General features: G+C 36.7%; 1 protein-coding gene across 15 annotated transcripts in view; it reads left to right on the plus strand.

Moving 5' to 3' along the window:
• Positions 1-24,925, plus strand: part of PCDH15 (protocadherin related 15) — a 590,647-nt gene that overhangs the window by 221,874 nt on the left and 343,848 nt on the right. For all 15 annotated transcript variants that reach the window (XM_054728735.1, XM_054728734.1, XM_054728732.1 and 12 more), the window contains one exon: positions 2,605-2,775. In XM_054728735.1, the coding sequence (XP_054584710.1) occupies positions 2,605-2,775 (171 nt within the window). The remainder of the gene's footprint in view (positions 1-2,604; positions 2,776-24,925) is intronic.

Here is a 24,925-nt window from a genome sequence, read left to right on the forward strand (position 1 = left end):
GTAGAACCATCAATTATGAGAATCATCCGTCGGCTTTCTCTTGCACGTCCCGTACTGGGAATTGAGCCCACAATAGATTCTCTGGCCTTTTCTTTTTCTGCCCTCCTCCCCCCACCCCACCACTTAAAAACTCACATTTTATAGATCAACACTTTGTAAGAAGTATATTTTTCCAGTATGCGATAAAAACCTACGTTATGTATATTGGTAAATGCACACCCTCTGTTATGCACTTGCCTCTGTTTTATAGAATAGTGACAATGACCCCAAGAGTAGAGAATAATGAAAGATTTGTAGCTAACAGATTAAAAATAAAATTAAAAAAAAAAACACCTTAAGATAGGAAACACTCCACTTTGTTGATCACAGTGGCCTGGTGGTGACACATAAGGTGTCAGGTACAGGGCTGAGGAGCATGCAAATGTAGAAACACTGCTTCTGGGATATTAAAACAGTCTTGCCATGTTCAAGGTCATATATAATGTTACTTGTTTAATACTTTTTTCTTAAATTGAGATTGATCCCATCTTTTGTAAAAGTTCATCCTAAGCAATCATAATTTGAAAATGGGACATTTGATGGACCAGCTGTGTTTGCCAAAATGTAAAAAAAAGCCCATGGATTTATGTTAAATTAATATTTTTCTCTATATACTCAAACGTTTAAACTCATACATTTAAAGTATAATTTTAAGAAATAAAGAAAAATTAAACATATGGGACTACATCAAACTAAAATTTTTTTGCACAGAGAAGGAAATCATCAACAAAACAACAAGACAGCCCACTGAATGGGAGAAGATATTTGCAAACCATACAGGCAAAATATATAAGGATCATACAACTTAACACACACACACATACAAAAAAATCCAATATAAAAATGGGCAGGATAGACATTTCACCAAAGAGGACATACCAATGGCCCAAAGACATATGAAAAGATGCTCAGCATCACTAATCATCAGGGAAATGCATATCAACAGGAGACCAGAATACAGTCAACTCTAATGAAAGGCTAGGTAGTTCATCACAAGGAAACAAAACTTTCAAAAAAAGTTTTTAGTATCTATATAACATCATGTATATTAACTAAACTTATTGCAATAATCATTTAATAGTATATGTAAGTCATTATGTTATATTCCTTCAACTTATACATTGCTGTATGTCAGTTATATCTCAATTAGAAAAAAAAAAAAAACCAGCAACACAAAAATAACTGTTCTCTTGGCAATATATGTCAAATGAAAAAGAGAAAAAGTTGAAACATAACTCCCATTACTTTTACAAGTACACTCTTCTTAGCAATTGTAACTTTTTAGAGTCCCAAATAATGGAGAAACAAAATAAAACAGGTTTCATTTAGAAATTTGGAATACTAGGTTATTATTTTGTTGTTGTTGTTGTTGTTGTTGATCCTCAACAGAGGATACTTCTTCCATTGATTTTTAAAGAGACTGGAAAGAGGGATTGAGGGAGGGCAGAGAGGGGAGAGAGAGAGAACCATCTACGTGAGAGAGATCCATGGATTGGTTGCCTCCTGCACATGCCCCCACCAAGGCCAGAGATGATACCTGCAACTCAGGACCCTTTGGTGCTAGGGCCGATGCTCTATCCACTGAGCCACATCAACCAGGGCACACGATTATTTTAATGATGTCAGCAGACTACATGGAGATAAAATGCTCTCACAAAACTTTATAATAGAACAAATTATGTGAGACATGCAAAAATATTTCTTCAATAAGAGTACAGCAGACCTAGCAGGTTTTATTTTCTTTTCTTCCCTTATTTTCCTCTTCATTTTTCTATAATGAGGTATGTTCTTAAAATAACCCAAATTTATCTAAATAACCTAAATTGCTTAAAGCATAAAAAACATGTTGGGTTGGAGAATCAAAGATCATCTTTATTTGCTAATTGGTCTTCTCAAAGAGAAGAAAACTTTATTGTATCTTCCTAATGGGAGGTAGTTCCGCAATTTGGAGCAAGCCTCCTCTGGAAGTTATACTCCTAGCCTCCCACAGTGACTGGGATATAGAAGCACTATCATCCTTGATGATTATATTTCAAAGAGATGATTCCTAGGTCATTGAGAAGAGTCTTGGATCATAAAACTGGCAAAAGTGTGAGCTGGGATGAACCATAGGGGTGCATATAGCTTTTTGAATTAATGTTTTAATTTTCCTCCGATAAATAGCCAGCCAGAAGTAGAACTAATAGTTGGGTTCTGTTGTAGTTCTATTCTTATTTTTTTTTGAATCTTTATAATAATATTATAATAACTATACTGTAAAAGATGGTTACTAGACTTACTGTCATGGTGCTTATAATCTGTATATAAATGTAGAATCATGTTGTAACTAAAACTGAAATAAAATTGTATGTCAACTATACTTCAAGAAAAATTGAGCTGGGAGAAGATTCACATTTCAAAGGGGCCGAGAAAAATTTTCAATTGCAAGTTTTCTAAAGTAAATGCTCTGGGAAAATAGAGGCCAGGTTACTGTCATCAGAAGCACCTGTCCGGAGTTTAGCCAAAGTGAGGGAAACATTAGTCCATTGTGTTGTTTGTTTGTTTTTCTTTTTTTCTCTCTCACAGGATCGTGCACAAAATCTGAATGAACGGCGAACCACCACCACCACCCTCACAGTGGATGTTCTGGATGGAGATGACTTAGGTCCAATGTTTCTTCCTTGTGTCCTGGTGCCAAACACACGTGATTGCCGTCCACTCTCCTATCAAGCTGCCATACCTGAGCTGAGAACTCCGGTAAATACACCATATTCTTTTCCTCTTCACTATCACCTCTTTGACCCCAGTGAGATTCTGATCAAGTATTTTTCAGACATTAAGTGAGAATAGCAAACTTCGCTCTATGGGTGTTGAAAATATTAATGCCCAAAGCCTGTTTTGGAGACGATGTGCAAACTTTTGGTCACAATGCATAATTATGTTATTTTACAAAGTAGAAAGTATGTTATGGAGCAACAGCTCATTTTGCACTGAGTTCAGTTCCCAATATGTTCTGTGAAACTCTGAAAACTAACTCCAGCATTTCCTTAAATTCGCATGTAAAAATGCAGTCCTAAATAAGAGGACATACAGATCAAAAAGATATTCTTTAGCCTCTTTAGGTTCTGAATTGTTAGTGGAGATTATGCTTGGCTATTTGGAGATGGAAGCTAATGAATCCTGAATGCAAATATTTATCCCTTAAATATATATTTTATTAAAGAATTAGGAAGGTAAGGTATGAATACATGTTTTCTACACTTGATTCTGCAACTGACTTATTAAATTCTAAAGGCGCTATATTAATGATGGAGAACATTAAACTTTTATTTGACATGCTTAATTGAAATAATGAGAAAAAGTACTACTTTCAGTATTATTTTATTTTTCTGAGTTAATGTATATAGCTGGTGTACCAGTGAGATCCCAAGAGAAGGACACACTGTTATGATAATGACTAAAATCAATGATCTGTCTGACTGTCTAACAGTGCTTGATGTATTGAAAGAAGTAACAGAAGACAGAGGTTGCATTGGGAAGCACTGGGTTGATTTCATAAAGGATTTTTGAGCCTCCCTTCCTCTTTCTTCCAGATTACAGATTAAGCATCTTTCATAGTTTTATAGCTGCATGCTAAAGACAAGGCTATGCTCCAGATTTGGGGTGAAAAATATAAATTATAATAATAACTAATGGTTCAGTTCATCATAAACTGTACTAAACTCTACAAAAATATTAACTGCAATCCATTTGCATAGTAACCATTGTTATGGTAATGTTACAGATGAGCTTTCTGAGGTACAAAGTTTAAGTGGCCAAACTTTCTGTGGCCTTACAACTAACAAGTGAAAAGGGTTTTCTTTTAAAATCATGCATCTTGAATTAAATGCTATGCTCTAAATTCTAAGATGATCAAATTTGATGCTTCATCATAATTTTAACGGATTGACCCATTCTTTAACATTCTGTGAAACAAAGAGGATTTTAATTTTACATACGTAACTAATTATGGCAAATATTTATCCATTAAAGGTATATTTTTATTGTCAAAAAATGTAAATATGCATACTTGCAAAATTAGGCAATTGTTCTGATTATTTATGGCTGCCTAACAATTTACCTAAACTTAATGGCTTCAACAAGAATTTTCAGATTTACTCAGAAAGCTGCAATTTTGGTAGACTTGAAGGAACAGCCTCATTCTTGCTCCACATAGAATCGCCTGGGGCACCTTGACTGAGAGCTGGGTCCCACTTTCAGAGTGATTAACCTCCTAGCAAGTTGATTCTGGCTATTGTCACAAGCTCAAGCATGGCTGTGAACTCCAGGCTTTATTGCCACTGCTTGTGGGCCTCTCCTAGGCTCTCTGAGTTCCCTCCCAGCCAGGCGCTGGGTTCCAAGAACAAACTCCCCAAGAGAATTAGGCAGCAGTTTGATGAACAAGCCTTGTAATTTGCTTTGCTCTTCTGCTGTTGGCAAACCGCTGCCAGATTCAAGAAATAGAATGACATGCCATCCCATAATGGGACATGTGCCTAAAATCACACACAAGAAGAATACATGGGGAAAGAAATTTTACTGTGGCAATCTTTGGAAAATAAAATCAGTCATCGCCTGGCCGGCGTGGCTCAGTGATTGAGCATTGGCCTATGAATCAGGAGGTCATGGTTCGATTCCCCGTCAGGGCAGATGCCCCGGTTGTGGGCTCAATCCTACTGTTGAGCGTGCGGGAGGCAGCCGATCAATGATTCTCATCATTAATGTTTCTATCTCTCTCTCCCTCTCCCTTGCTCTCTGAAATAAAATGTGTGTTTTTTTTTTAATCAGTCATAATGCTGATAATGAGTTTCCCTGTGTTCTTCCACATGTTATCTTGAAACCCCTCTGATAACTATGGTTTAAGAAGTGGAGCTAGTTTTTGAGTTTCATATTCAGATTGCTGTGTTTATCTCATTCTTTTCTTTTTCTTTAGATATTTTGCTAAAATTGCTGGAAATTTCAATAAGTAAGATCTTGCTATTTAGAGCTAGAGGACTAACCATTTATGTCAGCTTAACAGGACATGATGACTCTAATTACATACTTGCTGATCCTTTCCTGAATTAATTCTTTAAATTTTGAAGCTTTGACACCTGCTCACCTTCTTTGTGAAATTTTCCACCAATTACCTCAGTGGTATTTTTGACTTGAGAAACCACTCTAAGTTTCACTACAATGCTTGCAAAATTTATGAGCTCAGAAAAACTTTGAAAGGTAGACTAATACAGTTTTTCACTCACAAAGCAGGACATATTAAAAATTAAAATCTACTGTTTATTGAAATACAAATAATCATGTGTTTAGAGATAAACGTATCTAATAAGTGTTTTACATGTTTTTCTACTACTGAAAATTATCTTCAGAAAAATCAATGTCTTCACAAACACTAAGATTAGTATTATATTGAATATGTAAATATATAAATCTGGTGTCTCAAGGGTTCTAAAGTGAATTTTAGTCCTATGCTAATTATTATTTTTTTACTAGAGGCCCGGTGCACAAATTCGTGCACCAATGGGGTCTGTCGGCCTGGCCTGCAGGATCGGGCCAAAATTGGCTCTCTGACATCCCCTGAGGTGTCCCAGATTGAGAGAGGGTGCAGGCCAGGCTGACAGACCCCAGCAGTGCACAAATGGGGCCAGGGAGGGACATGGGAGGTTGGCCAGGAAGGGAGGGACCACTGGAGGGCTCCAGGGCATGTCCAGCCTGTATGCCACATCATAGCGACTGGTTGACTGCCCCCTCGTGGCCAGTGCATGTCATAGTGAGTGATTACGTGGCCTTAACATATCATTAGCATATTACACTTTAATTGGTTGAATAGCTGACCGGACACTAGGCATATTAGGCTTTTATTACTAGTATGTAGGATTATTTCGATAAGTATCTATTTGACCCTAATGGATGTTGTATTGTATGCTACTTGATGAGACTTGACAACTAGGATGAGATAAAATCCTTCTCATACTTGTATATTGTTCGTATTCTCACTTTCTGATTCTTTTAAAGTTATTATCCCTAAGTAGTTGAGTTTTTCTCATACTGTGAGGAAATTCTGCAGAGTATAGAATCCATACCTCTATGTTCTCCATTTTCTACTGAAGCACAGAGACATAGTAAACCCTTATTCACTTTTCTTTTTTACAGAATTGAACAGGTGTATACTGGTTGGTTGGTTGGTTGGTTGGTTGGTTGGTTGGTTGGTTGTTGGTTTGTTTGTTTTTCTGAGTAATTTGTTCCTGTATTAAAATGAAAATATTGGCATACTATCTGTGTCTACTGTGTATACCTTCCTTTATTTATTGTGCCTGCATTAGTTGCCTACCAGACAAGTCAATTAGCAGATAGAAAACACATTCTGAGTTTCTCTCCAGCCCTGTCTTAAAGCCTGGGGTTGGATACCAGGATTGTTTAGCTACAAATACCCCCACTGTGGTCTTTGCCATAAAGAACTCCAGTTTTCATGTAACTGTCGAACCTACCTCCTCTGCTTTATTGATGGTGCTCTCTCCTTCCAGGGAAGCTTTCTCAGTTATTACAAGAGTGGTGGTGATTTGCAGTGATGTACAACATAATTACCTTTTGGTTCATGCTCATTAAATGTGTTACAATCTGGGAACTCCCTCCTCTCTTGTGTTTTATTAAACTACTGGTTCTTTTCCTCCCCATGATGGCCCCGGGTTTCTCCTCTTAAATCATCAATGCCTTTTTTCAAACTGAATTGCTCTTGGATTGATTGATTCATTCATTCATTATTAAGTCTTAGGGATACATTTACATTTCTATCCTGTACAACTTTTTTGTAAACTAAACCTATATCAGTAAGTGTTATTTTCTCACTGTAGGGATGATCTAGATATGTTTTCTGACTTGGAATCTCTCAAGAATTTCAGCTTATCTTTACTACCTTTTCTATATGCTTTTAACTATATTTCCCACAAATGCTGCATTATCTTTTCTAGTGCATTCTAATAAATCCATGCTTATTCTCATGTTACTTGTTACTGCTTTGGGGGTCGTTGTTGATTTGGACCTAGACTTCCATGATCCCCTAACCCAAACTCAATCAACCTCCAAAGATACTTTCTGCACTGCCTATAAAATGCCACTCAAATATGTTGGCTGACTACACAGCCAAAATACCCATTTACAGATATACTCTCAACTCTGGACCCCCAGCCTCTGGTCTCTCCCACTTTCAAATAGCATCTCACTGAAGGCAGTTATTTTTTTTTTTTTTTGAAATATAATTGTGATCTGAGTGCTTATCGATTAAAAATTTTAAAAAACTTCATTTTTTTTATTATACACCAAGTAAGCCCCAAGCTTTTAGCATCTCATTCAAAGTAATTTTATTTCTGACCACTTTATAATCTCATCTCTAATTTGCATGATGCAACTTGTCTTGAAACACAGAGCTTTGTATGTATATACTTAACTTCTATAAGAATTACCCTCCCTTTTCTTCACTGTCTTTCACATATTAAGATATTTGTTATTCAAGTTTCTGAAATAATAGGTTTTCAAAATTAAACTTTTCTCTGTGTCCTCATTTATCCCTGCTATAAGTACTGAAATTCTTGTGTTATAGTTGTTTACTTGTTTTTCTTTCACTAGACCATACGTTTTTGAATTTTCTATTTGTCATTATATCCTGAGAACCCAGTCAGGTCACATAGTAAATGTTCAATGTATGTTGAATTGAATTAAATCATTGATTATAAGTTCAAGAAATATATATTGTTCACTGAGCTACTGCATATAAATAAGCATGGCTTTTGATTGCTCACTCAGAATAGAGTGTATTTATCATAAATATGCAGATATAAAGATTGCATACATATTTATTATATAACAAGTAATATACTTATATATTATTTATATTCATACTATTTATTTTATTACTTATACATAATAAAATATGTTTATTATAATTATATAACCTCCAAATAATATGCAAGATATATATAAATATATACATATGTATTTATACTTAATTTTAATATGCTTTTAGTGTTTTCAAATAAGAATAAAGTGGCAAGCATTACCCATACTTGGCCATTGTCTAGTCAAGGATACCCTTCAAATAGGAGTCTAATAGGTGGTTTAGATGAAGTAAACATATTTCCCAGTTGCCATATAGAGTCCCAGTTTAAAATTATTGTACCCAGCATATTACCTTCATAATACCTTCTTTTCCATAATGTTACAAATATTAAATTGCATCCTCCCTCAAACATTAAGCCAGTTAGTTTCAAAATGTATATTATGGAGCCCTTTTTGGGCCAGCAATGTGATGGATGGAGAACAAAACAATTGATAATTTTCAAATTGCCCATAACTTTTTTAAAGAGAAGATTTTTCTCAAAGTAGGTTGAAAAGAAAAATAACATATAACTATAGTAGAAAATGCATTATCTGCCATTTTTCATCTCACCAACAATCATACCCACATACTACCAGCAGTAAATGATAACAGAAATTTTAGATCCAAGTTGGGAAAATAATGGCTAAACACCAAGAAAAGATATAAAAACTGGAATTCAGCAAACATTGTCTAGAGTTTGAAATTATATAATAGTAATTCTGAAAATGGTGTATGACATTATAGTAGAACCAACAGATCATTTATTCCTTTTATCTCTAGTCAAAATTTATGTTGAATAGGCTCAACCAATATAAAAATGTCAATCATTAGACAATATGTAGATATTTTCATTTTTGTGGAACAATTAAAGTATGAAAAACAAAAGGAAGAACTGAATTTATTGATATTAAAGGAACAAAGTCACCATTCTGCTCAGTAATAAGATGGAAATCCAACTCTTTTTACAAAATATTAGTTTTTCAAAATAATTATTTTTCACAATATTTATTAATTAATTTATTTATTTTTAGAAAGAGTAAAAGGGAGGGAGAGAGAGGAAAGGAGAGACAAACATCAGTGTGTTTTGGGTGCCTCCTGCATGTGCCCTGCCCAGGGTTGGAACCCATAACCCAGGTATGTGCCCTTGACTGGGAATCGAGCCCGTGACTCTGGTGCGTGGGCTGATGCTCTATCCACTGAGCAACACGGGCCAGGGCTCAAAATATCATTTTAAATTAACTTTAGACATGTGTTTTCTGTGAAATACACATTAAGATAAAAGGCAGTCACTCAATTTGGACTTAATATTTGTAACTTAACATAAGCATTTCTTCTGGAACTCCTTCATGACTTACTAAACTAAAAGTTTAATTTTTCTAAGAACAAAGGTAATTTTTCTAAGAACACCTTCTAAATTTCAAAGGTGTTCACTATCATAATATAGGGTGATATGTAAAAAATCCAAGTCCAAGTTGAGATCTGTGTGAGGTTGTGAATGTTGTGTAATGTCTCTAAACCGCAATTTGGATTTATCTCTAAAATGGGGAGAAAAATATTTAATATATGGAATTTTTAGTACTAGAAAAGTTTCATGTAGCACATTTAACTTGTTTCTAGCAAATACTAAGAATCTAATATTAGCTATGCTATTATTATTTTATTGCTATTATTATAATTAATGTAATTTCTTCTCTGGCTGGTTTTTTTTACCCTGAAATTCATGGGAGGTAGTAGCTAATTCAAATTAGCTATTGAATAGCTATGTTTAATTGAGATCTCTTTTGTGATAGCCTAATTTATTTTGATTATGCTAGTCCTAATTAATTCAGTATGAGTTTGGTCTTGTAAAAGAATGCAATACCTTTATTGAGAAGAACAGTAGAGGCCCTATCTTTTAATAAACAGATTTGGCATAGTCACTGCTTGTGCTGAATTAATTATGCAATATATTATCGCTTTGGGAAGAGGCAGCAGCTGATGTAAAATGCCACAAGGTAATACTGTGAGCCAAAAATATATCAATGAATCAAATTTTAAATGTCCTCCAGGGAAGCAAATATCCTGCTCCCTTTCTTTCTTATTTTACGAATTCAAAAACAATGACTATCAATAAAGTTTTCAAACTGTCACACAAAACTTGCAGTTCTCCAGAGGCACCCCGGGGCTTCTACTGCTAATAAAGATAGGACTTCCACTCCCAATAATATTTAAAATTCTGCTTTTGTCCCACTTGCTAATTTAGAAAGTTTTTCATTATTTGCTTTAATTAAAATAAATATTGGCTGCTAATTGTAAATTATACAGAAAATATTTTTTAAAAGTATATACACTGAAAATTGCAACCCTCAATCCCCAAGGATAGCCATTATTAATTTGATGCTTGTCTTTCTAACTATCTAAAGCCTGTTTGAAACAATTATAGTTTATTTTATTTCAAACAAACAAATGAGTTTGACCTGCATACAAATGAACTATTAGATGTTCACTAGGCTGATAGTAATTTGTTTAAAGGGATTAGCCACTGGAGATTGGAGAATTATGTATTTTGTGTGGAAGGGCAGGATCTTGTGGTCTGGCTGGGACAAAAAGGATAGGATATATTTCTTCTGCCCTCTACTCAAATGCATATTCAAGGGAGAAAATATCTAATTGATTGAGCATGAATAGAGGGGATAGGGAGTCTGTGATAGTTAACTTTATATGTCAACTTAGCTAGTCCATGGTACCCGAATAGTTGATTCAACATATTTGGATGTTCCTGTAAAGGAATCCTGGAGATGAAAATACAATTTAAATTAGTAGACCGAGTAAAGCAAATTATCCTCCATAATGTTGGTGGGCTTCATCCAATCAGTTGAAGGCCTTATGAGAAAAGACTGACCTCCCCCAAAGAAGAGAGAATTCTGCTAGGATAGTGCCTTCAGAATTGAAATGTAATGTGAGTTTTTCCCTGAGTCTCTAGCCTGCTAACTTACTTTGCAGACGATGTACTTGCCATCTTCCACATGAGCCAATTCTTTAATATGAATCTATTTCAGCCTCTCCTTCTAGATAGGTAGATGATAGATAGATAGATAGATAGATAGATAGATAGATAGATAGATAGATAATAGGTAGATGATTGATAGATAGATAGATAGACAGACAGACAGACAGACAGACAGATAGATAGATAGATAGATAGATAGATAGATAGATAGACACAGATAGATACACACACATACACGCACACATGCACATACTATTGCTTTCATTTCTCTGGACCACTCTAATACAGATCCCCTGATGAAATTGTGTTCAATGGGCAAAGGTAATTTTTCTAAGAAAACCAAGATACTGTAAAGAAGGGTAAGTAGATTCTGAAACCCCAAATAGTAAGGCAAATATATAAGTATATTATCAAATCATCACAAATTCTTGCCCGGATTCCGGCAATAGCTGTGTGTCACTCTGCTTGAAATCTCATCCGGATGCTATTAACAAACTAGTGGCCCAGTGCACGAAATTTGTGCATTGGGGGGGGGGGGGAGGTTGTTCCTCAGCCTGGCTTGCACCCTCTCCAATCTGGGACACCTTGAAGGATGTCCTACTGCCGGTTTACAGGGATCGGGCCTAAACCTGTAGTCAGACATTCCTTTCGCAATCCGGGACTGCTGGCTCCTAACCCCTCACCTGCCTGCCTGCCTGCCTGATTGCCACTAACCACTCTGCCTACCGACCTGCTTGCCCCCAACTTCCACCCCCACCGCCAGCCTGATTACCCCCAACTGCCCCCTGTGCCAGTGTGCTCACCCCCAACTGCCTCCCCTGCTGGCCTGCTCACCCCCAAATGACCCCCTGCTGGCCTGCTCAGCCCCACCTTCTCTCCCCACTGGCCTGCTTGCCCCCAACTGCCCCCCTACTGGCCTGCTCACTCCAAACTTCCCCCCCCCCGCTGTCCTGATCACCTTCAACTGACCCCCACTGATGGCCTGCTTGCCCCCAACTAGCCCCCATGCTGGTCTGCTTACCCCCAACGGCCCTGTCCCCCACCAGCCTGATCACCCACAACTGCTCTCCCCTCTTGGCCTCTAACTGCCTCTACCTCAGCCCTGCCACCATGGCTTTGTCCAGAAGAACGTCTGGAAGATCTCCTGGAAGGTCTCCCAGTCTAATTAGTATATTACCCTTTTATTAGTATAGATAGAGGCCTGGTGCACGGGTGGGGGCCAGCTGGTTTGCCCTGAAGGGTGTCCCAGATATGGGTGGGGTTCCTACTGGGGTGCCTGGCCAGCCTGGATGAGGGGCTTAGGGCCGTTTTCAGGCTGGCCACAGCCCTTTCAGGGTGGGGGTCCTCACTGGGGTGCCTGGCCAGCCTGGGTGAGGGACTGATGGCTGTTTGCAGGCTGGCCAAGCCCCCCAGCGGGGACCCTCACCCCATGGGGGTGTGGCCCGCCTGGGTGAAGAGCTGAGGGCTGTTTTCAGGCTGACCACACCCCCTTCAGGGTAGGGGTCCCCGTTGGGATGCCTGGCCAGCCTGGGTGAGGGGCTGATGGCTGTTTGCAGGCTGGTCACAGCCCCTTCAGGGTAGGGAGTCCCGCTGGGGTGCCTGGCCAGCCTGGGTGAGGGGCTGATGGCTATTTGCAGGCTGGCCATGGCCCCCAGCAACCCAAGCTCCCAGCCCCTCCTTTTTTGCTTTTTTTTTTTTTTTTTTTTTAGCACCTCCTTGAGCGGAGGCCAGGGCTGGCTGGACGCAGGTATCTGGGATTTATTTATCTTCTATAATTGAAACTTTGTATCCTTGAGCGGAGGGCAGGGCCGGCTAGGGCAGGCGGGAAGCTTGGCTCCCTCCATCGCTAGGGGCAACCCAAGCCTCCTGCTCCCTCCAGCTCCGTGGCTGCCGCCATCTTGGTTGGGTTAATTTGCACACTCACTCCTGATTGGCTGGTGGGGGTGGTTTGTGGGTGTAGCGGAGGTACGGTCAATTTGCATGTTTCTCTTTTATTAGATAGGTTTGCTATCAGATCCTGTCACTTCGCTGCTTCAAGTTTACAATAGTTTCTTATTAAATTATCATTATTAGGTATCTTCCTATAACATCCTATATGGTCCTGCACAGCCCTTTATCCTTGATTGCTGTAGATGAAATGCTTATGTCACCCCCAAATTCATTTGATGAAATGTAACCCCAAGGTAATGGGTATTTGGAAGTGGGGCTCTTGGGAAGTGATTAGGTAATGAGAGTAGACCCCTCATAAAAGGGAAGCCAGAGAGACCCTCCTCTCTTGCACCATATGAGGACACAGTGAGATTGCCATCTATGAACCAGGAAGTGGGCCCTCACCAGACACTGATTCTGCCAGTACCTTGATCTTGGAACTCCCAGCCTCTAGAACTGTGAGAAACATATGTGTGTTGTTTATAATCCTCCCAGTTTATGGTATTCTATTACAGCAGCTCAAACAGACTAAGACACTGTCCCCATCCCTAATCTCTCTCACCCGCTCCCTGACCTTCTTTCTGTCTTTTAACATGCCAGGCTCTTTCAGCTGAGGACATAAGCCTTCATGTGCTACTTTCCGGAATATTCTCACACATACCTTTGTTTAGTTCTTCTTGATTAAAATGAATACTGAAGGACATGATCTTGATTTTTTATTAGTTTAAACTATATTCATGCTTATATGTGGCCAAAAGATGAAAATGAAATGGGTAGTTCAACTCAGTCAGGTCACCAGAAAAATAATTAAGTAAATAATACTAGGAAAAATGATAACTACAGTTTGTAAGGTTGTTTACATACAGCTTCGGTTTTTAGAAACTATAGTATACACAATTGGCTTTTAGGTAAATCTTGGTTTTTTTAATAAAGCTTTTTCTAAAAATCTATTATTTTCTACTTTGATAGCTCCAAACCAATTTGATTTGTTCACTAACGTCGTCTGCAAAGATACTCTTAGAGAAGGGAAGTAAATAGACCATGAGCCAAGCAACTGATTTATTTACTTCCCAAATAATGTTAGCTCGTGATGCCTTTAAGACCTTTACAGGAAATCTTATATCAGCCTCTGTCACCTTTTACCCCTGCTTCTACTTTTGGTTTCTTTGAGCCATTATTCACACAGCAGAGTAACTTTTAAAAGCATACATCAGTTCAAGTTCCTTTCCTGCTTAAAGTATTCCAGTGGCTTCTGATCAAGGTGAAAATAAAATCCTGACAGCACAAGGGATTTACAAGGCCACACAAAATTTCACTTCTACCTATTATCTCCTTTCCTGCAGGACTTTTCCCTTGTTGCTTGGAACTTCTGAGTCAATCTCTCTTTTAAATTTTCTTTATTGATTAAGGTATTACATATGTGTCCTTCTCCCCACCCCCTTGCCCACCCACACCCCCCGCTCATGCCCTCACCCCCCTGGTGTCTGTGTCCATTGGTTATGCTTATATGCATGCATACAAGTCCTTCAGTTGATCTCTCCCCATTACCCCCACCCTCCCCTACCTTCCCTCTGAGGTTTGATGGTCTTATAGGTGCATCTCTGTCTCTGTTTTTGTTCATCAGTTTATGTTGTTCATTATATTCCACAAATGAGTGAGATCATGTGATATTTATCTTTCTCTAACTGACCTTTTTTGCTTATCATAATGCTCTCCAGGTCCATCCGTGCTGTTGCAAGTGGTAGCAGTTCCTTCCTTTTTACAATAGCGTAGTATTCCATTGTTTAGAGGTACCACAGTTTTTTAATCCACTCATCTGCTGATGGGTACTTAGGCTGTCTCTCTCTTCATGTGCAGATTTTGCTGTTTACTGTGTTGTAAGACACATTTGTCAGACCTTCCAATGGTTGACACATTCTCATCAATCAAATTCAGGTTTCATAAAAAATACCACATCTTCAAAGAGACATTTCCCTACAATCCTCCCTCATGTTGAATTTCTTCAAAGAACAACTAATTCATACAGGGTAATTGAGTGGTTTTATTTGTTTTCAAATGCTACAGAAAGGCAAATACAATTTATAATAGCTCTGTTATATCTTCAGTGAGTCCTTGAAGCTCATAGCTATTTTGTGGCAACCTTGATGACTTAAGTTGTGACAATGATATACGTTAGTAAATAATGCACAAGGTAAATGTTTTTATATTAGTGAAATTGAAAAAATCTTTAATGTCAAGATAATAAAAGAATAATTATTATAGGCACTATAAATACTTATATTGATAATGTCAAAGAGTTGTAATAAATACCTAAAGAATTCTAAATCCCCAGTTAATAAGATCTTAGAAGATAACTTATCTGAAGACATACACAATGAAGAAAACACTAATTCCTAAAAAATATATATTTTAAGGTGACATTTTTACATTAGAGGAAAAGGAGGAACGGTGGAATGATTTAAATATGTCTCTGCCAGTTAGCATCTCTTTCACATGATTTGGGTGTCTTATGAAGAGTTCACATTTATCAGCATGGCATACATGCAATGGCTGAAGAGTTATTTTAAACTTCCTACGCTGTATGCTTATTTCTCAGTGTGATTGCTTTGTAATGGATTATCAGAAATAAGGAATTTTTTGGATTGTATTCTTGGGTTATAAATATGTTCTGTGGCCCTGGCTGGTTTGGCTCAGTGGATAGAGCGTCGGCCTGCAGACTGAAAGGTCCCGGGTTCGATTCCGGTCATGGGCATGTGCCTTGGTTGCGGGCGCATCCCCAGTAGGGGGTGTGCAGGAGGCAGCTGATCGATGTTTCTCTCTCATCGATGTTTCTAACTCTCTATCCCTCTCCCTTCCTCTCTGTAAAAAAAAATCAATAAAATATAAAAAAAATAAATAAATAAATATGTTCTGTGTTCATAAGCAAGTTTATACCACATACTGTCTAAAGACAGTATATATCAGATTGATTACTCACATTGGTTCCTTATAAATTATGTTTTGTTGTATACATCGGAAAATATCCTACTAAAAAGAATGTGTGATATGACTTTCACTTATGTGCCTTTAGATTGTTGAGTCCTAATTATTTTTACTATAAAATAGCAATAGATTTCCACGTGTTGAAAACTTTAGAGGAATTTAGGCACACATGCACAAAAGAGAATAAGAGAGCATCTACTTTCAAAATAATTGTGCCCCAAACATTGGTTTATAATTAGTTTCTTAGAATGTGTATTTTTTTCTAAAAACAATGTTATTAATGATAATTAGGGAAACATTCTGGAACATATAAGTTAATTTATCTTCAGAGTATTTTTCTAGGTCTGTAGAAATATAGAGGCATTTTTTTATTGGGGAAAGGAAATACACATAGAGATTCATTCACTTTGGAGAGACAGCAGTAAATTTACCTCAGCAACTCTGACTCATAATTGCCCATGTATTGTACTGGTGGGTGGTGGGAGCAGCTCTGAGCCAAGGATAACCATTTCTTCAAGCAGCTTTCCTCTGAAAACTTGATACTTGCCATGGGAACTACACATAAAAGCTAACTCTAATGCATTGTTCTATTTTTTTTTCTTTTTCTTATTACCTGTGTGGAATTGAACTAAATTTAAGAAGAAGGAAATGAGTTTGCTTTGCTTTTTAAAAAAATTGAAAAAGCATTTGAAATAACATAGTAAAATTTTCCTAAAGGATTGTCTGGAATTACTAGTTGAATGCCTACTATGTGTTAGGTATGTTATATAAACTATCTGATCACAACCAAGAGTCTAGAGTAATACAACTGAAGTGTGTATCACACATGCTTTATATAATGCTACCTTTTGTCTGTATTTGACATTTAATAGCCAAGGATCCAACATAAGTTATTGACCTGACATTTACTCTCTTGAAGTAACATGACCGACACCACCTTTCTAGGAAGAAGATGAATAGGGAACATCATCTTGAAATAAATCACAGAGAGAATTCTTTGGGAATTCAGACTGCTAATTGTCATTATCTGAGCAGTTACTCTGGTTGCTATGAAAAGCAGTATGTTGCATTGATTTTGAAGAAAAATTTTAAAAATGTTGGTTTTATGTTATTCCTAAGAGTGATATTTACTGTAAGTTAAGCACTTCAAAAAGAACCAGACACTACAATGTGGTTGTTGTAATGGCCATTGCAGCATTTCTGTATTGATTTGAAAGGGTGTATCAAGAAAAATGCGAAAAGATCAGAGAGAATTTCAGTAAAAATAGTTCAGCCCTTTTATATGCGTTGGGTGCTATGAAACACACCTCAGAGCACCCCTTCAGGATCTAGGGCACTTAATCTTCCCTTCACAACTACTTCCTTCCCCAGGTGCTAAAACTGTCAGTGTCTAATAGAAATCCCTGAATCCCTCTCATTACCTTTTGTTCAAACAGAGCAACTTCATCCAACCCAACCTCATGCCCCATCCGGGGCAGCAGTCACATCCAATGGCTTGTCAGTAGGACTGGGGCAAATGTACAAAAGCCCAGTCATCTGGCCTGAATTCAAGAAAACTCTCAGAGTTACCACCTTGAGATCTTCTCTGTTTATGTTGTATTTACCTGGACAGTGTTGTTTTTCAACATTTTCCTCTACCTAATCCTAATTCATATATACCTTTACATGGTTATTCCCCTGTTTAAGAGTCTGTTACCCAGGAGACCACCCTAAGACCGTGGACTACATTTATGTTGATCCCTAAAGAAATACTCTAGAGAGTTAGTTTATTTTATATAAAAGAATGATGGAAGACATATTCTGGACACAATTAGCATTTTAACTGCATCATAAGACTCATGGAATGAGCTTGTTAATATGCGTCTATGACTCTCAAACTCTTATTTCAAATGTTTTGGATGAGACCTGAGAATTTAAGGCTTTAACCCTGGGCAATTTTGATTCAATGTCCAAGATGGGGCCTAAGAATTTGTAATTATTTTTTTAATGCAGAAATTTTTAGATATATATACAAAAACAGAGAAGAGTGTCATGAATTCACTATTCAATTAAAAATTAACAAATATTCTGGGTTCAACTATATTTCCTTATCCTTCTCTCCCTGATTATTTGAAGAACATCTCAGATATCACATCATTTTATCTGAATATGTTTTAGGGTGCAACTTGAAATGATGCCATACTACAATCCCATTATCACCAATAAAATAAGTTAAAGTTAGGAATTTGTACTTTTTTAAAATCTTTATTGTTGAAAGTGTTACATATAGTATTACATATGTCTCCTTTTTCCCCCATTGATCTCTCCCTGGCCACCCCCACCACCCAGCACATGTCCTCACCCCCCTAGTGTCTGTGTCCATTGGTTATGCTTATATGCATGCATACAGGTACTTTGATTGATCTCTTATCTCCCCCCACCCCAACTTCCCTCTGAGGTTTGACAGTCTGTTCGATGCTTCTCTGACTCTGGCTCTATTTTTGTTCATCAGTTTATGTTGTTCATTATAGTCCACAAATGAGTGAGATCATGTGATATTTATCTTTCTCCGACTGGCTTATTTTGCTTAGCATAATGCTCTCCAGGTCCATCCACGCTGTAGCAAATAGTAATAGTTTCTTCTTTTTTTACAGCAGCGTAGTATTCCATTGTGTAGAGGCACCCCCGTTTTTTAATCCACTCATCTGCTGATGGGCACTTAGGCTGTTTCCAAATCTTAGCTATGGTAAATTGTGCTGCTATGAACATAGGGGTGCATATATACCTTCTGATTGGTGTTTCTGGTTTCTTGGAATATAATCCTAGAAGTGGGATTACTGGGTCAAATGGGAGTTCCATTTTTTAATTTTTGAGGAAACTCCATACTGTTTTCCAGGAAATTGTACTTTTAATGTGTCAAAATAATTTCAATGATCCAGAAATACCAAAACACAAGAACTAATGAAAGATTTGGTATGCAATTCTTGCATGACTAGAGAGAAAGAGAGAGAGAGAGAGAGAGAGAGAGAGAGAGAGAGAGATTACTCTTTTTTAAAATATATATATTTTATTGATTTTTTACAGAGAGGAAGGGAGAGGGATAGAGAGTTAGAAACATCGATGAGAGAGAAACATCGATCAGCTGCCTCCTGCACACCTCCTACTGGGGATGTGCCTGCAACCCAGGTACATGCTTGACCGGAATAGAACCTGGGGCCTTTCAGTCCGTATGCCGATGCTCTATCCACTGAGCCAAACAAGTCAGAGTGAGAGAGATTACTCTTACTTTCAGGTGAGCATATTGGAATTATGCCAAGTTTATACTTAGTCATGTCCTAAAACATTAAATTTTCATGTTTCCTTCTGGTAATTATACCTTTAAATTAGTGGATTTATATATTTTACCATTTTGATGAGTTCTGATTCAATAAATTTAATATACATAAGTTTTTTTTTGAGATGGAATAACAATCCTCAAATTTTACCAGAAAAGTTTAGGATAGGTCAGTTTGTCAGTTTCAACCCTTTCATTTGTTATTAGAGTTTCTGTCAATATCCCTTACCTTTTAGTATCATAGCAGTATCCTTCAACTTCTATTGGTTTGAGGAGTTATTTTTCTCTGTCACTCTGCCTCTCTGTCTCTTATTAGCATCAACATTACAAACAATTAAAACATTCTTATTATGAACAATAATAGCTCAGTTCCCAGATCTCCCCTTTTGTGAACCATCTAGGAAGATAAACTCGGACAGTTTTAAATCTTTTTTGCAGTGTCTAGAATCCATCTGTAGCCAGAATTGATGGTATGAATGTCATTCCTGCTCTAATTGTGGAGATACTTCAATTATGTTTAATAAATTTAAATCCCAAGTTTTTATTTATTTAGCATTTAGATTAAGGTAGAATAATAACTGTTAATGAAATGAATGGCATGAAAATTAGTAATATCAATCTCATCAGAATTGCATGAATATAAAAACAACAGGAAGTGCCTATAAACATCCTTTCTCTTCCTCATTCCTTAAAAAATCATGTCCTGACTAGCCTCAGAACAAGTAAATTAGGCAAGATTAAATTTTGTTTAAAAATAGGTAATAGATTCCCATAGGTTAAATTGGATTCCTGAGATTATAGAAGACACCCTAGTGAGGAAAAACATCAGTATTCACGTAAAAAGAATTCCAGGCCTAACAAATTATCAAACAGAGAAATTAAATAGTGGGAGTTAACTTGGCAGAAAAAATGACCTTTTAAAACACATTTTTTAAAAACATGTGCTACACCAGGCATAACTTTAATATTTCTTATATATCCTCATGTACAACAAAGCAAGCAAATAGGCAAAATAGTAGAATTGTTCTGAAATAAAAAATCCTGATGAAGAGCTTAAGAGAAGCCTAATTACTTTCAGATGCTAAGTGCATGCTAAGGTGACAATATTCTAAAATATTTTTTTCTACTCAATGCATAGATGGGTGTGTAGCTCATTAAAACTTGAATAAAAGCTTTGAGAAGTCAGTAAATGCAATGAAAAATATAATAAATGTTTGAAAATGTGCAATTCCTAATAATGGCAAAAGCTTTAGGAGTATTAGATATCTTGAGCACAAATAAAATAAAATATTTAATGTTTAACATATTGAGCTCGGTTAGGCCTTATAGTAACTGTTTGTTTTTCACGTTATCTTTATTCTAAAAGTAGATATAAGGAAAACTAACTCTTTACTAAGCACATCAAAAGAGAATGAAAAAATAAAATGATAGAAAAATTTTAATAAGCAGCATAAAACTATTTTATGTTGCTTTGTTGCGTACTATATATCAATCACGATTTTCAGTCTTTAAATTTTGGGGGTAGATAAAAATGTAGACATGGTGAAGATGCTTGTGTTACCCCATGAACCAGGGACTGGGTCCTTTGGAGACCCTACTCCTGAATGATTGTCTACTTTCCCTTTCAAGGCCAAGGTTTTAGGTAATGTTTGCATTATGAATGCTTAAGTTGGAATAAGGAAGACCTACTGAGAGTGCTAATGCTGGTTTAACTATGAATCAGCTTCTAATTGTGGCCAACTTGTGAGACTGGCAAAGCCAGCCAACGCAGCGGAGGCTGAACCACATCTGAGAAACCACAGTATTACTTTTCTTGTGAAGCAGTCAGCCTTTGATTTATTTCAGACCTTTATGAAAACTGAATGACTTGGGTATCAAAAGTGATCTGTGGGATAGGGTAATTAATCACTCAGGTAATTTTTGTCAGTTCTGCTCAGAACCTTAGAATATCACTTTGTTAATACGTTTACAACATACTGGAGGTGAATCTTAAAATGTGCCACAAAATACCTACTGGTAAAAATAATGAAGAGTATGTTGTCATGTTTGTCTCGGATTAAAAAACAAAAGAGATTTAACAAGCATCCACACACAGACATGTACTTATAACTATTCAAAGCTCTGACGTACTGCCTTCTCTGGTTCATTCCCATCCATTTTACTGAAATTGTTTTTAAATTCCTTTTTTAAAGTATGTTTTTATTGATTTTAGAAAGGAAGGGAGGGGGATAGAGAGATAGAAACATTGATGAAAGAGAAACATCAATCAATTGCCTCATGCATGCCCCCCATCGGGGATTGAGTCTGCAACCAGAGCATGTGTTGCTGCTCAACCACTGAGCCACACCAGCTGGGCTAAATTCTTTACTGTGCTTTTAATTTTGACATCTTAACCCATGCATTCTCCCATTCACCCTGGACTCTGAAGAATTGGGTATGAAGTATCATTTATTTCTCAGATAATAATCTTTAGATCCCAGTGCTCTAGTGAGACTTGACCTCTGAGCCACCTATTACTAATCTCATTTTCATGAAACCGTCAGCACCTGTAGTTTTTACACAGCCTGACAGGTTGCTTCCTGATTTATTTAGCAGGTATGGTTAAATGACTCATGAGAAGGACTGGATGTTTCTGTTGGCCATTTCCTGAGAATTATAAAACGAGTAAAAAGTAAGACATTCAAGATGAAATAGGAATAAGAAATCCTCCTCCTATTCCTCCTCAAACAAAATGATGATACTGCAGAGATCCCGGCTTTACTGAAATAGCATCAGATATTGATGCAATGAAGTTGCAGCCCTCCAAAATACTGCATAAATATTGTGCTACTTTTTCTACTGCATCAGCCTCTCTTGGTCACCAATAGCATTCAAATATGTTGGGTCCCTTCACAAAGGTTCAATTAGTAAAGACTACACTTTCTGTCCTTTGCTACATTTTTCTCTTAGTGGAGTCTGCTTCTTCTAACTTTATCCAATGGATCTATCTTTTCATTCGTCTTTCAACTTATTTAACATAATTTATTATTATTTTAAAACCTCACCCAAGGATATTTTTAAAGAGAGGTCAGCCGAGAGAGAGATATTGATCCATTGCCTCCCATGTGCCCCGACCAGGGACCAAACCCGCAACTGAGGCATGTGCCTGACGGGAACTGAACCCACAACCTTTTGGTAGAAGGAATGACACTTCAACCAACTGAGCTGCCCGGCCAGGGCTGTGTATCATTTTTTTTTTCACAATCTCATATAGATTTTCTTTTGCATTCTACCCCCAAATGCACTGACCATTGGTGACCCACAAAAATTATGAACTGCAGCATAATGTAGTTTGATAAACTTTTTATATTCTGTCTGAATAGTTTCATGTACGATATAGGCACTTGTATTTAACGTTGGTGTTCATTAAGGCTTCTAGCATCATATTTAGTAGGATGCAAAAAATCCAGAATGTATTATAAGTATAATAAAAATATTTATTTCCACCAGAAGAACTGTAACTTTCCAGTGATTTTCAGTTTAGCGTGCATCAGGACCACTTGGAGAGCTGAATAAAACAGTGATTGTGAGACCTTACCCCTAAGTTTCTGAATTCAGTAGGACTGATGGAAAGCCCAAGATTGGTAGGTTTCTAGGTGATGCTGAGACCAAACTGAGAACCACTGGTCTAGTCATAAGTGACTAAAATAATTTACATCACTGATAAAAAGAGCAGATACAAGAGTTTTATTGAAGTCTGAACTTAGAGGTTTTCAGTAGTAAATATTACTAGCACTGAGCCTGCCCACAAATTTAAATGCTGTGGTTGGTTCCAGAAATTAAAATGTTATTTAAGACTTTGATTTTAACACCTTTAGAAAACTGAATTACCCTCTTTTGACTAACATGGGCAGGTGGTATTGTTTTTATTACCTTGATAAAAGGATATTCTGATGAGTTACTAGATATCTTAATTATTTAATATTTGCAATATTACTTTAAATTAAGGGCCTGATAGTTACCTGAAATTATATAGCAGTTATGTTGTATTGGCATGGGCAAGAGTTACAGTTTAATTATAGAGTTCCTTCCTTCCAGATTTATTAATCTCTTTTATAGATGGTAGTACTAAAATTATCCTTGCTGGTGTACGGTTACCTTGGAACCTATTATAGCTAAATATGATTTAAAATACTACACTGTGGAATATTATAAAATAAATTGAGAACAAAAGGTCAATTTCTCCTAGAGGCAGATTCTGCTTTCATTGTGCACCCTGAGTACATTTAGTTATGACTTATATTGTTACTGACCACATGAAGTTCATTCCTGGAGAATATTCCAAAGATAATTTTACCTTAAAGATTTCTAAGAGAAGATATCAATAGAATCAATGCTTATGTTTTCATTTAGTTAAGTTTTACCCCCAAAAATACGAGCATAAATTAAATTTTGAAAGCAAATAGAATCATGGCCTTATCTATTTTGCCTTTTTACAGTTTTAGTCACAATTCCAGGTGGTGTTCTTTCTGGAATTATTATTATTATTTTTTTCTATAGTGTGGAACATATGAACATTGATGTTATAGTTTATTTCACTAAAAATATTGCAAACTTGTTGCTAATATAAGAAACTAGAGGCCCGATGCACGAAATTTGTGTAAGAGTAGGCCTTCCTTCCCCCGGCTGCCAGCACTGGCTTCCCTCTGGCACCCGGGACCCAGGCTTCCCTCACAGCCCTGGCTTCATCTGGAAGGTCATCTGGAAGGACGTCCAATGTAATTAACATATTACACTTTTATTATTATAGATTTAACCTTTTGCACTCGGATGTCGAGTGTGACTCAACACGGTTAGCATCGGTAGCAGCTCGTATGTCGAATTGTATTGAATGTATCAATAATTTGAAATATAAAAAAATCCAAATTAATAAGTTTGTATGAAAAGAAACTCCAGTTTTTTATTCTACTGCTGTGCTTTGTAAAATCTGGGGTATTTAAAAAATTAAATCCGGAGTAGAATAAAGAAATCGAGAAAAAAGCAAGCGAGTGCAAAGGGTTAACCACCACTCCTCACATGGGAAATAATCTACTTAAATAGACTGAGAACTTCTCTACCTAATTAAAGAAAAGGTTATGTTCCTTCATATAATCAACTTCAAGTTTGGAGAAACGACATATTGGCAAGATAAAATTTAGCATGAGTCATCCAATAATTTGTATATATATATATATATATATATATATATATGTTTTTAAGTTAGAAAGTCAGCAACCTTGTTTTAAGCAAAGGCATTTTTAATATTTTTAATATATCACATAATTTTTGAGATTTATTTAGGTAAACATTGTGAGGTTATAGACAAAGATTTTACTATATCTCCCATGGTTATTTTTATATTTCCTCTATCTATAGGCAAGCAGAAATTGAGAACCTGGACAATTCATTATTTTAAGTTGTCAACATGCAAGACCCCCTTTAGCAGGATCATCAACAAAAGCAGATGATGACAATCCCTTGATGGGGATCAATCGATCTGGAAACAGTATAAAAGACAAATACACATGAAATTTAAAAGGAATGTAAAAATGCAAAAATATATAATCTATATGAAGTTCATATATGGCCATTCAGATTTAGAGCTAGAGAACAAGTGGAAGAAATAAAATTATTATCATAGACCACTCAGTCCCATCTTCAGTAGTGAAAGGAAAAGATTGAAAGTCAAGGGTCAAGAGTTGAGATCATGTGTCAGAAATCAGGGATTGCTGAAGACTAGTAGGGATGGCATAGAGATAGACATGTGGAG

Source organism: Eptesicus fuscus, chromosome 17, assembly GCF_027574615.1.
Source record: "Eptesicus fuscus isolate TK198812 chromosome 17, DD_ASM_mEF_20220401, whole genome shotgun sequence".
Lineage (NCBI taxonomy): Eukaryota > Metazoa > Chordata > Mammalia > Chiroptera > Vespertilionidae > Eptesicus > Eptesicus fuscus.